This window comes from Chiloscyllium plagiosum, chromosome 5 (genome assembly GCF_004010195.1).
Source record: "Chiloscyllium plagiosum isolate BGI_BamShark_2017 chromosome 5, ASM401019v2, whole genome shotgun sequence".
Taxonomy (NCBI): domain Eukaryota; kingdom Metazoa; phylum Chordata; class Chondrichthyes; order Orectolobiformes; family Hemiscylliidae; genus Chiloscyllium; species Chiloscyllium plagiosum.
This window is the reverse complement of record NC_057714.1, coordinates 25,929,955-25,940,675: the sequence shown is the minus strand read 5'-3', so window position 1 is coordinate 25,940,675 and position 10,721 is coordinate 25,929,955. Positions and strand designations below refer to the sequence as shown.

Here is a 10,721-nt window from a genome sequence, read left to right as displayed (position 1 = left end):
ATATGAGAAGATGGTGCTAATTGCTTGACAAATAGACTGATCAGTAGGTGATTTGCCATGGAAAATATACAAGTTAATGATTATTGGTATTTAACACCTAGGCTTTGCTTAAATTTTTCACGAGGCAGATTGATTCATATAGGTTCATAATGGCTTTCTCGTATCTTGTTGAGTTGAAGTAAGTGTCGTGCATGTCTGTGCCTTTTCTGTCTGCAAAGGATCATATCCTGTGTATTAATACAAGAAATTTCTACGACGATCCTAAATTGGTTATTGGCATCACTCTTCATACACTAAATTATACATCACATATTGTCTGATTTGCGAATTTACATCTAATATTGGATACTGTTGAGTTTTGCAAGTGTGGGCTGGTTGTGTATGATCAATATTTTATTTGTTCCAAACAGGCCATAGAATTCCTATGGTATGGAAAGAGGCCATTTGGTACATTGCGTCTCCATAGACCCTCCAAAGAGTATCCCATTCAGATCCAGCCTCTATCCCCATAACCCTGCATTTACTATGGTTAATCCACTTAGCCTGCATCTGAACTACTTGAACATGTGAACATACAAATTAGAGAGCAGGAGTAAGCATTTAACCACTTCCTGTAGTAGCAACCTTTACTGTTTTTTTTTGTGTAAAGTTTCTTTTCAGGTACATGTTAGATGTCCTGATAACTAATGAATTGCTCCTTTTGTCTTATTGTCCTACATTGTGTTCCAACTTGCATACAATCCACTTGCGAGCAGATTTCAGAATGGAACCCTTCACAATCCAAGGCCTGTCTTTATATTCATAGCCTCTAGCTATGCTGTTCCCACAATGCCATTTTTCCTATATCTAATTTATCAAAACCCCTTGGTCACCTGTCAGCCTTTTTGGCTCTCCCAAGAGTTGACCCAGCATGCAATCCTTTCCTAAAATGTAAACCCATGCATTTCTGGTAGCATTTCTCTGCACCTTTTAATGTTTCTCATCTCTTTTTCTCTCAGTCCTCTTTAAATCTATTTGAACAGGATTCAGCATAACTTCCCTATTTTCCAAAACTCTTTGAAATTAACATTGGTGTACTTTTTCTTTGTTGCCTTGCTAATCTGCTGTCCATCATTTAGTGATATATTTACACTCTGAAGCCTTTGTCCTTTTACCTAGACTTGCACCAAATGTGACCACCTTTTTCAACTAAAATATATCATGCATTTTTTAAAATTAAACTTTATTTGTCAATTACCCATTATGCAAGTTTATTAGTTTCCTCCTGTAATTTGTTGCAGTCTTCAGGGTTGACTGTTCTCCAAATTTAGCAATTATGTTTTTAATTCCAAAGTCAAAATTGTTAATGAACTAGACTACGGAGTAGACCATCAAGTAGAAACAAGACTAAGGAGTAGAACATCTGGCCCTTCGGGAATGCTCTACCATTCAATATGATCATAGCTGATCCAATACCTCAACATCATCCCACTTTCTTTCCACACTCCTTAATGCCTTTAATATCTCAAATGTATGCCCACACACACAATTCATCTCGACTGCCCTGAAGTTTCCTTGCATTTTCTGCACAACTCTTAATTCCACCTCATTTTGTGCCATCCGCACACTTTTGGGAATAGTGCATTTGGTTCCCTCATTTAATTCATTTACATCTGTATAATTCATGAATCACAGGCCTAAGCAGTGACCCTTGTTATAAACCAGTAGTCACTTTCTACAACTTAAAGAAAGACTTATTTATTCCCATTCTCTCTTTCTAGTCTGTTAATCAATTCTCAATCCTTGTGAAAAATCATTTCTTTCAGCAACTTAGATTAATGTTTTGTGGACCCTGTGGCTTACCAGCTTTTATGAATGATGCTTTTATGAATGATACTTTTATTAACCTTCCCTGTTACTATTCTGTCCTTTTATTTGTTTTCCATTTTTGATTTAACTTTTACATTGTCTGCTTCCACCAACCTTTTGGGGTAGAACTTATCAGCTTAAAACAAATTTTGGAAGATAAATACTTTTCTTCACCTCTTCTCTGCCAATGATATTTAAGTCAGCATCTTCTGGTAACCAAATCAGCCGCTGGTGGTAATGAATTATTTGTAAATTTGTCAAAATTCGTCACAACCTAAAGCAACTTCATCAGAACAATTAGTTGGAACGTAGAACAGGCCCTTCCGCCCACAATGTTGTGCTAAACATGACGCCAAATTAAACTAATCCTTTCTGTCTGCCCTTGGTCCATACCTCTTTATTCTTTGCATATTCATGTGCTTATCTAAAGGTCCCTTAAATGCCCCTAACATATCTGCCTCCACCACCCCGGCTGTATGTTCCAGACTCTTATCACACTCTGTGTAAAAATAAAACTTGCCCCTCACATCTCCTTTGAACTCCCCCCTCCTCCCCACCTCTCCTCAAACGCATGTCCTTAGTATTAGACATTTCAACTGTTGGGGGAAAAAAGATTCTGACCATCAAATCCCTCTGTGCATGTCATAATTTTATAGACTTCTATCAAGTCTCCCCTCTGTCTCCACTGCTCCAGAGAAAACAACCTGAGTTTTTCTAGCCTCTTGTATAACTCATACCTTCTAATCCAGGCAGCATCCTGGTAAACCTGTTTTGCACCTCTCCAAAGCCCCCACAACCTTCCTGTAATGTGGTGACCAGAACTGAATGCAGTCTCTAAGTATGGCCTAACCAAAGTCTGAAAAAGCTGTAACATTACATCCTGACTCTTGTAGGAGAAAGTGAGGACTGCAGATGCTGGAGATCAGAGCTGAAAATGTGTTGCCGGAAAAGCGCAGCAGGTCAGGCAGCATCCAAGGAACAGGAGAATCGATGTTTCGGGCATAAGCCCTTCTTCAGGAATGAGGAAAGTGTGTCCTTGTAGAGGGAGGAAGAGAGCTTCTTCAAGGAAGGCATCCTTGCAAGAGGATTCGCAGTAGGTTAAAATCTTCGAGAAGAAAGTGAAGACTGCAGATGCTGGAGATCAGAGCTAAAAATGTGTTGCTGGAAAAGCGCAGCAGGTCAGGCAGCATCCAAGGAACAGGAGAATTCCAGCAACACATTTTCAGCTCTGATCTCCAGCACTGCTGCGCTTTTCCTCACTTTCTCCTGGAAGATTTTAACCTACTGCGAATCCTCTTGCAAGGATGCCTTCCTTGAAGAAGATCTCTTCCTCCCTCTACAAGGACACACTTTCCTCATTCCTGAAGAAGGGCTTATGCCCGAAACGTCGATTCTCCTGTTCCTTGGATGCTGCCTGACCTGCTGCGCTTTTCCAGCAATAAATTTTCAGCTCATCCTGACTCTTGTACTCAGTTTCCCCTACCAATAAAAGCAAGCATGCCATTCGTCGTCTTTACCACCCTACCGACTTGTGTGGCTACTTTCAGGGAGCTATGGACCAGAACCCCAAGATCTCTCTGTACATCAGTGTTGTTCAGGGTCCTGCCATTAATTGTTTACCTTTCCTTAAATTTGATCTCCTGAAATGCAGCACCTCACAATTAGCTGCATTAAACTCCATCTGCCATTTTTCAGCCGATGTCTGCAACTGATTTATATCCTGCTATATCTTTTGACAGTTTTCGACACTATCCACAACTCCACTGATCTTTGTATTGTCTGCAAACTTTACTAAACCACCCATCCACATTTTCATTTATATCTCGAACATCAGAGGTCCCAGTATGGATCCCTGCAGGACACCAGTAGTCAAGGACCTCCAGCCGGAAAGACACTCTTCCACCACTACCCTCTGCCTTCTATGGGCAAGCCAATTCTGAATCCACGAACCAAGTCATCTTAATCTTATGGATGAGTCTACCATCTGGGACCTTATCGAAAGCCTTAATAAAAGCGATGTAGACAAAATCCACTGCTCTATCTTCATTGATAACCTTTGTTACCCCCTTGAAAAATTCAGTCAAGTTAGTAAGACATGACATGCCCCACACAAAGCCATGCTGACTATCCCTAATTAGGCCATGCTTTTCCAAATGTGTAGAAATCCTATCCTTAAGAATTTTCTCTAATAGCTTTCCAGCCAGTGATAAGAGTCTTACCATCTGTAGTTTCCTGGTTTATCCCTATTTCCCTTCTTCAGCAGAGGAACAATATTACCAACTCACCAGTCCTCTGGAACCTCTCCAGTCACTAACAAGGATACAAAAATCTACGTCAAGGCCCCAGCAGTCTCCTTTCTAGCCTCTGTCAATAACCTGTGGGCACTGGGGACTTATTCACCCTAATGCTTTCATGAAACCTATCACCACTTCTTTCTTGATCTCAAAATGCCCTAGCATGTTAGCATGCTCCACACAAATCTCATTATCCTTCATATCCTTCTCCTGGGTGAATACTAATGCGAAGTACTAATTTAGGATCTCGCCCATGTCATCTGCTTCCAAGCGCAAGTTCCCTCCTTCATCCTTGAGTAGTGCAAACTTCATCCTAGCTGTCCTCCTATTTTAATGTATGAATAGAATGTCTTGGGATTCTCTTACTTACCAAGGTTATTTCCTGACCCCTTCTTGCTCTCCTAATTCCTTGCTTGATTTCTTTCCTGCTTTGTTTACATTCCTCATAGTCCCTGTCTGATTTTAGCAAATAAACCTTACATGTACTATTTTTTTCCTTTGACTAAATTCACAACCTCCCTCGTTCTGCAAGGGACCCTTACCTTGCCATCTTTGTTCTTCCTTGTTACTGGAACATGCTGCCCTGAACTCTAATCAAGTCATTAAATAACTCCCACATGTCAAATGTGGATTTGCCTGATAACGGCTCTTCCCAATTGATACTCCTTAGCTCCTACTTAATATCCCCCAATTTAGTGCTTTCCCCCAAAGTCCTGACCTCATTCATCGCTATCTTAAAACTTAAGGAGCTGTGATCACCATTTTCAAAGTGTTCTATCACTGAAAAGTCAGTCACCTGGCTAGGTAAAAACAATGACTGCAGATGCTGGAAACCAGATTCTGGATTAGTGGTGCTGGAAGAGCACAGCAGTTCAGGCAGCATCTGAGGAGCAGTAAAAGGACATTAGTCAATAGAAAGTCCAGTACGATCCATCCTCTAGTTGGACTATCCACCTACTGTTCCAAGAAACCCTCTTGGATGCACTTAACAAATTCTGCCCAGTTTGAGCCTCTTGTTCTAAGGGAGTCCCAGTCAATATTGGGGAAGTTAAAAGTCACCCACTATGACAACTGATTTTTATTGCATCTTTCCATAATCTGCCTACATATTTGTTCCTCAGTGTCTCGGTTGTTAATGAGATTATATTATAACCCCCCCCCCCCCCAATCAGAGTGATTATACCCATCTTATTTTTGAACTGTACCATATTGCCTCAGTGGATGAACCCTCCATTACGTCCTGAGTGCAGATGTGACATTCTCCCTGGTTAATAACACAACTCTTCTGCCTCTTTACGTACCTCTCTACCTTGTTTAAAACAACAAAACTCTGGAACGTTGAGCGTCCAGTCCAGTCTCTATGTCAACCATGTTTCAGTAGAGGATTAGTCTGAGGAAAGTTAATACCATGAGAACTGGTAAATATAGGACAATAACATTTCTAGTTTCATTAAGGAAATCAGTTTTAGAAAATGTTCTTTATAATTTTATGGTTTTTGTTTCATTGTCTTTTGTTACTAATCAACAGGTCAAAGGAGGTAGACTGGCAACCATATTTTACTACACGGTTGGTAAATGATTTTGCTGCACATCTTCATGTATTCAGAAAAGCTCAACAAAGGATAGAAGACTCAAAGCAGAAGAAAGGTATGAAATAGTTATCAAGCCAACTGATTTTTGTTTTGGGGGGGCGGGATTAGTCTTTTCTATTCCTCTGTTATTTTGATATTGTGTTTCTATTTTTCCTTTTTGCAAAGATAACCTGGGTATGTGGATGTCTGGGCTCAAAAGCCATACCTACATTTCAGCTCCTTTTGAATAGGGCATGTATGATTTGCTTCTAGATTAACAGGCTAATATGTTAGCATGGATAGCGGATTGGCTAGCTGATGAGAAGGTTAGGAATAAATGTGGTGTTTTCAAATAGGCTCCAAGGATGAGATCTTGGTTATTTACAATCTGTTATAATGGCTTATGTGGAGAGACCAAGAGGAAAATTTCAAAGTTTGCTGACAATAGAAAACATGTAATGAATGGAAATTATAAAATTGGTGCTTTGGAACTGTAGCTTTAAATTTTAAGAGTAACTGATTTATTGTCACTTGTACCGGGGTACAGTGAAAAGATTTGATATTGAGCAGTACAGGCAGATCACAATAAGCAAAAATGTATGGATCAGAAGTTTTTAAAGAAAAACCTAGAGGCATATAGATTACATTACACAGGGCATGTGTTAGCATTAGTAGGATCAGCATTATTTGAGGCTAAAGAGTCCATTTATCAGTCTAATAATGGCCAGGAAGAGGCTATTCTTGAACCTCCTGGTGCTTGTGTTCAGACTTCTGCATTTTCTGCTTGATGGAAGAGGTTGGAGGAAATCATCTCTGGAATGCGATGGGTGTTTGGTATTGGCAGCCTTTCAGTGGCAGCAAGCCATGTAAATGGAGTCTGTGGATGGAAGGTTGGCTTCAGTGATGATCTGGGCTGTAAATACCATCTTCTGTAGTTTCTTATGGTACTGGGCAGAGCAGTTGCCATACCAGGCTGTTATGCACCCGGATAGTGTACCTTCAGTGGTGTATCTGTAGAAGTTGGTAAGGGTTTTTATGGACATACCTGAGGAAGAAGAGGCATTGTTATGCCTCCTTGATTGTCGCATTTACGTGGGAGGTCCAGGACAGGTTGTCGGTATTGTCACTCCGAGAAACTTGACACTGTCCACCTCTCAACACCAGTTCTGTTGACGTAGATGGGGGTGCATTCCTCTCCTCTCTTCCTGAAATCAATGATCAGTTCTTCAGTTTTGAGAGAGGTTGTTATCATTGTACCATGTCACCAAGCTCTCTACCTCCCGTCTGTATTTTGACTCATTGTTAGATATCCGTCCTGCTACGGTGGTATCGTCAGCGAAGTTGCAGATGGCGCTTGTTAGGAATTTAGTAACACAGTCACTGGTGTTCAGGGAATACAGTAGTGGGCTGAGGATGGATCCTCGGGGAGGGGCTCCAGTGTTGACTATTGTTGTGGAGGAGGTGCAGTTACCTGTCTTCATTGATTGTGATCTGTGGATCAGAAAGCTGAGAATTTGATTGCAGAGGGAGCTGAGACCAAGGTCTCAGTTTTGAGATCAGTGTGAAGGGGATAATGGTGTTGAAGGTGGAGCTGTAGTTGATGAGCAGGAGTTTGATGTAGGTATCCTTGTTTCCAGATGTTCCAAGGATGAGTACAGAGCTAGGAGTATGGCGTCTGCTGTTGACCTGTTATATTAGTAAGCAAATTGTAGGGGATCAAGACAGGCTGGGAAATTGGAGTGGATCTGGGCCATGACCAGCCTCTCGAAGCACCTCCATGATGAATGAAGTCAGAGCCACTGGGAGGTAGTCATTAAGGGACGTGCATTCTTAGGTATGGGATGATGGTGGTTGTCTTGAAGCAGGCGGGGACTTCGCTTGGAGGGAGAGGTTGAAGATGTTGGTGAATACCTTGGTGAGTTGGTCCACAGAGGATCTGAGTGCTCAGCTGGGAACACTGGCCAACTCCATCGCTTTGATTGCACTGACTCCCAGGAAGACCGATCTGACATCTGCAGTGGTGACTGAGGGAACAGGTGTGTCTGGAGCTGTTGGGGCAGACATCATGGTGCCGCTGGCATTCTGCTCAAACGGAAAGCATTGAGCACATCAGGGAGGGGTGTGTCTTGTTTGTTATCTTGTTCTGCATCATTTTGTATCCTGAAATGTTGTTCTGTTTGGTAGTTTTTGTCTGGTACTGCCTCTTGGTATCCCTGATGGCTTTGCGGAGATTATATCTGGATTTCCTGTATTGGTCTGGGACATCCAACTTGAATGCTTCCCGTTTGGTCTTCAGTAGGGAATGGATTTCCTGGTTCACCCAAGATTTTCAATTGGAGAACACTTGGATTAACTTTTTTGGTATGCAGTCCTCCATGCATTTGTGTATGAAGTCTATTTGCTAATGAGGGGGAGTCATATGACATCTTAAGTCTACCTGACACTAAGTCTCAATGTTTGATAAGAGCTCAAAGAAAGGCTTGGATTGCTTTACTGATGAAAAGAGCTTGAAATATTTATGCTCTGAGGCAGTGGCAGAATTCTGTACTTTTTCAGTGATCAATCATTTAGTCTTGTGAAATCTTAGAAATATATTATAGATACTGGATTGTAAACAGTAGTACTCTAAGCTATACCTTCTAAGATGAAAGAAAATTTGGGATCAACAATAGCGAAGTAGTTGTTCTACCTGAATGCAATGCATTAACCTTGCATGTCTCCACGGTTAAGAAATCAAAGCAAGCTGTTTTGAAGTCAGGTGATTACTCTATCTATTCAATAAATCTCTCAGATAATTCTGCATTGTCAGCAAGTTGAAAAGACAGCTTAACTTTACAGCTACCATAGCCAGCTGTGGGAGGAAGACTATCTCATGTCGTAGAAATGCAGCCTGCAGCAATCTAGGAATGTAGATTTGTCTAATTTTAGCTGTGGTCAGAACAATCAACAAAATGTAATTTACTATGATATCTGAAACTCCAATTTGTAACTTGATTTAAGTGGGGATATGGGAGAACCCATTTTTAACTGGAAGCAACTGTAGACTGTTTGCTAAAAGGACTTTAAGTGATAATGATAAGTAACAAAACTCCATATGCATGAGCGAGAAGTGTAAAATTTTCCCGGGAAAATTCACCCATGATGCTAAATACTTGGAGTCTGATTCAGCTAATTTTCTTCCTTAAAATTAGTATGATTTAAATTTTGATTTTTGTATCTGCCTTAAATACTCTATTTTGAGCTGATCCAGCCTGAAATCTACTCATGTACCCACAATCCCATGCTGGTTGACCATCAAGAGGGTTATGAGAGAAGATTCATTTTGGCAGTGCGCAGATTATAAATGTAAGCCAGCATTTTTAGTAGACAGTTTACATGTTAATTTGACTAATTTTTAAAATCTTGGCTCATCTTTGAATGGAGGATTTATGCGGTACAGATCCTAAAGGAGTTTCATTATCATTTGTCCAGAGACAGTGCAAGCAGATGCTGAGTATTGAGAATCAACTTCTGTTATCTTTGAAGTACATGTGGTAAGACTATTTAACTAAGCACTGACTCTGTCCTTGAACCCACTTGGATATCTTGCTACAGAAACAAATGAATACCCCCTTACTTTAGATTTTTCACCTTCAGTATTGGAGTTCTTTATTGATGAGACTCAACTTTCTCACTTCAAATTGCCTTCACCAACTCAAAATTCTACGTAGGAAGAGTAGGCCAGGAGAGTACAGAGTTCAGCGTAAATTTTACATCATGTGTAAGATAATTGAAGGAAATAGATGTAAAAGAAAATAAACTCAAGGTTCTTTAGCTGAATGCATGAAATACCTACAAATAGATAGATGATTTAGTATGCAAATAAAGGCAAATGGTTTAGATTTAATCACTGTTATAGAGACATAGTTGCCAGCTGACCAAAGTTGGAAAATGAATATTCTTTGTTACAGTGTTTTATAAGAACAGAATAGCAAAAAAAAGAGACACTCCTGAGAGTGAAGGATGACATGAAGACATTAGTGAGAGACGATTTGGCTTCACAAAATTCTGAAGTAGAATCTATATTGGTAGAAATTAGGAATGTTACAAAGAACAGTATTGTGTCTTTGAATTCGGAATGTTTTAGAAACCAATCAAGGGCCACCAAAAAGTTGATGAGGGAAAACTAAAAACAAAAATAGAAACTGAACAGAAATTAAATTGTAAGAACTTTAAGTATGAACAAAGGAAGAGAATAGATAACATAAACACTCTTCTTTTACATGTAGTGACTAGAGAAGTTTTCATGGGGAATGATGAAATCACAAAGGCATTGAATGAATATTTTGCCTTCTACTGAGAAGTCAGGCAGAATATGTACCTAGGAACTAAAAAGACATGAAGACATTAAGATAATTGATTCCAGTGGAGAAAAGTTATTGGAGAAATCCAAGGGACTAAAATCTGATAAATCCAGAACATGATGGTCTACACCCTAGGATTCTAAAATCCATATTCTCTAAGATAGTGAATATGCTGACTATGACTTTCTAGAATTTAAGATTCCCTCAGTAATCCCTCCAATTTGGAGTTGTATGTAATACTGCCTATCATGAAAGGGGGGAGAGGAACAACTGGAAGCTACTGTTTTGTTCACTTAATATTAGTCAATTGAAAGATGCTGAAATGTATTATTAAAAAAGTTTTAACAATGCACTAAGTATGATTAGAGAAAATCAACTCTTTTTAGAAAGGGAAGCCCATTTGACTAAATTATTGGAGTCGAAGGATGTTGCAAGTGGGGACGCAGGAGAGGAAACAGGAGATGTGATACACTTGGATTTCCAAAAAGGGGCCACACAAAAGTTGATGGAGCTGGGAGGTAATATTAGCATGGATAGAAGGTTGATTAACAGACAGCAAGCAGACAATGGATATAAATGGGGTGTTTCCAAGTTGGTAGATTGATCAGTGAAATGCTGTAGTGATCAGTGCTGTTACATCAGCTGTTACAATTGATGGTAATGAC

At 40.0% G+C, this 10,721-nt stretch overlaps 1 protein-coding gene across 1 annotated transcript in view; it reads left to right on the top strand.

Annotated features, from left to right (window-relative positions):
- The window catches only part of snx13 (sorting nexin 13), a 190,173-nt gene that overhangs the window by 81,636 nt on the left and 97,816 nt on the right, over positions 1 to 10,721 (top strand). Inside the window, exon 6 of the mRNA XM_043690995.1 lies at positions 5,671 to 5,789. Within this exon, the coding sequence (XP_043546930.1) occupies positions 5,671 to 5,789 (119 nt within the window). The remainder of the gene's footprint in view (positions 1 to 5,670; positions 5,790 to 10,721) is intronic.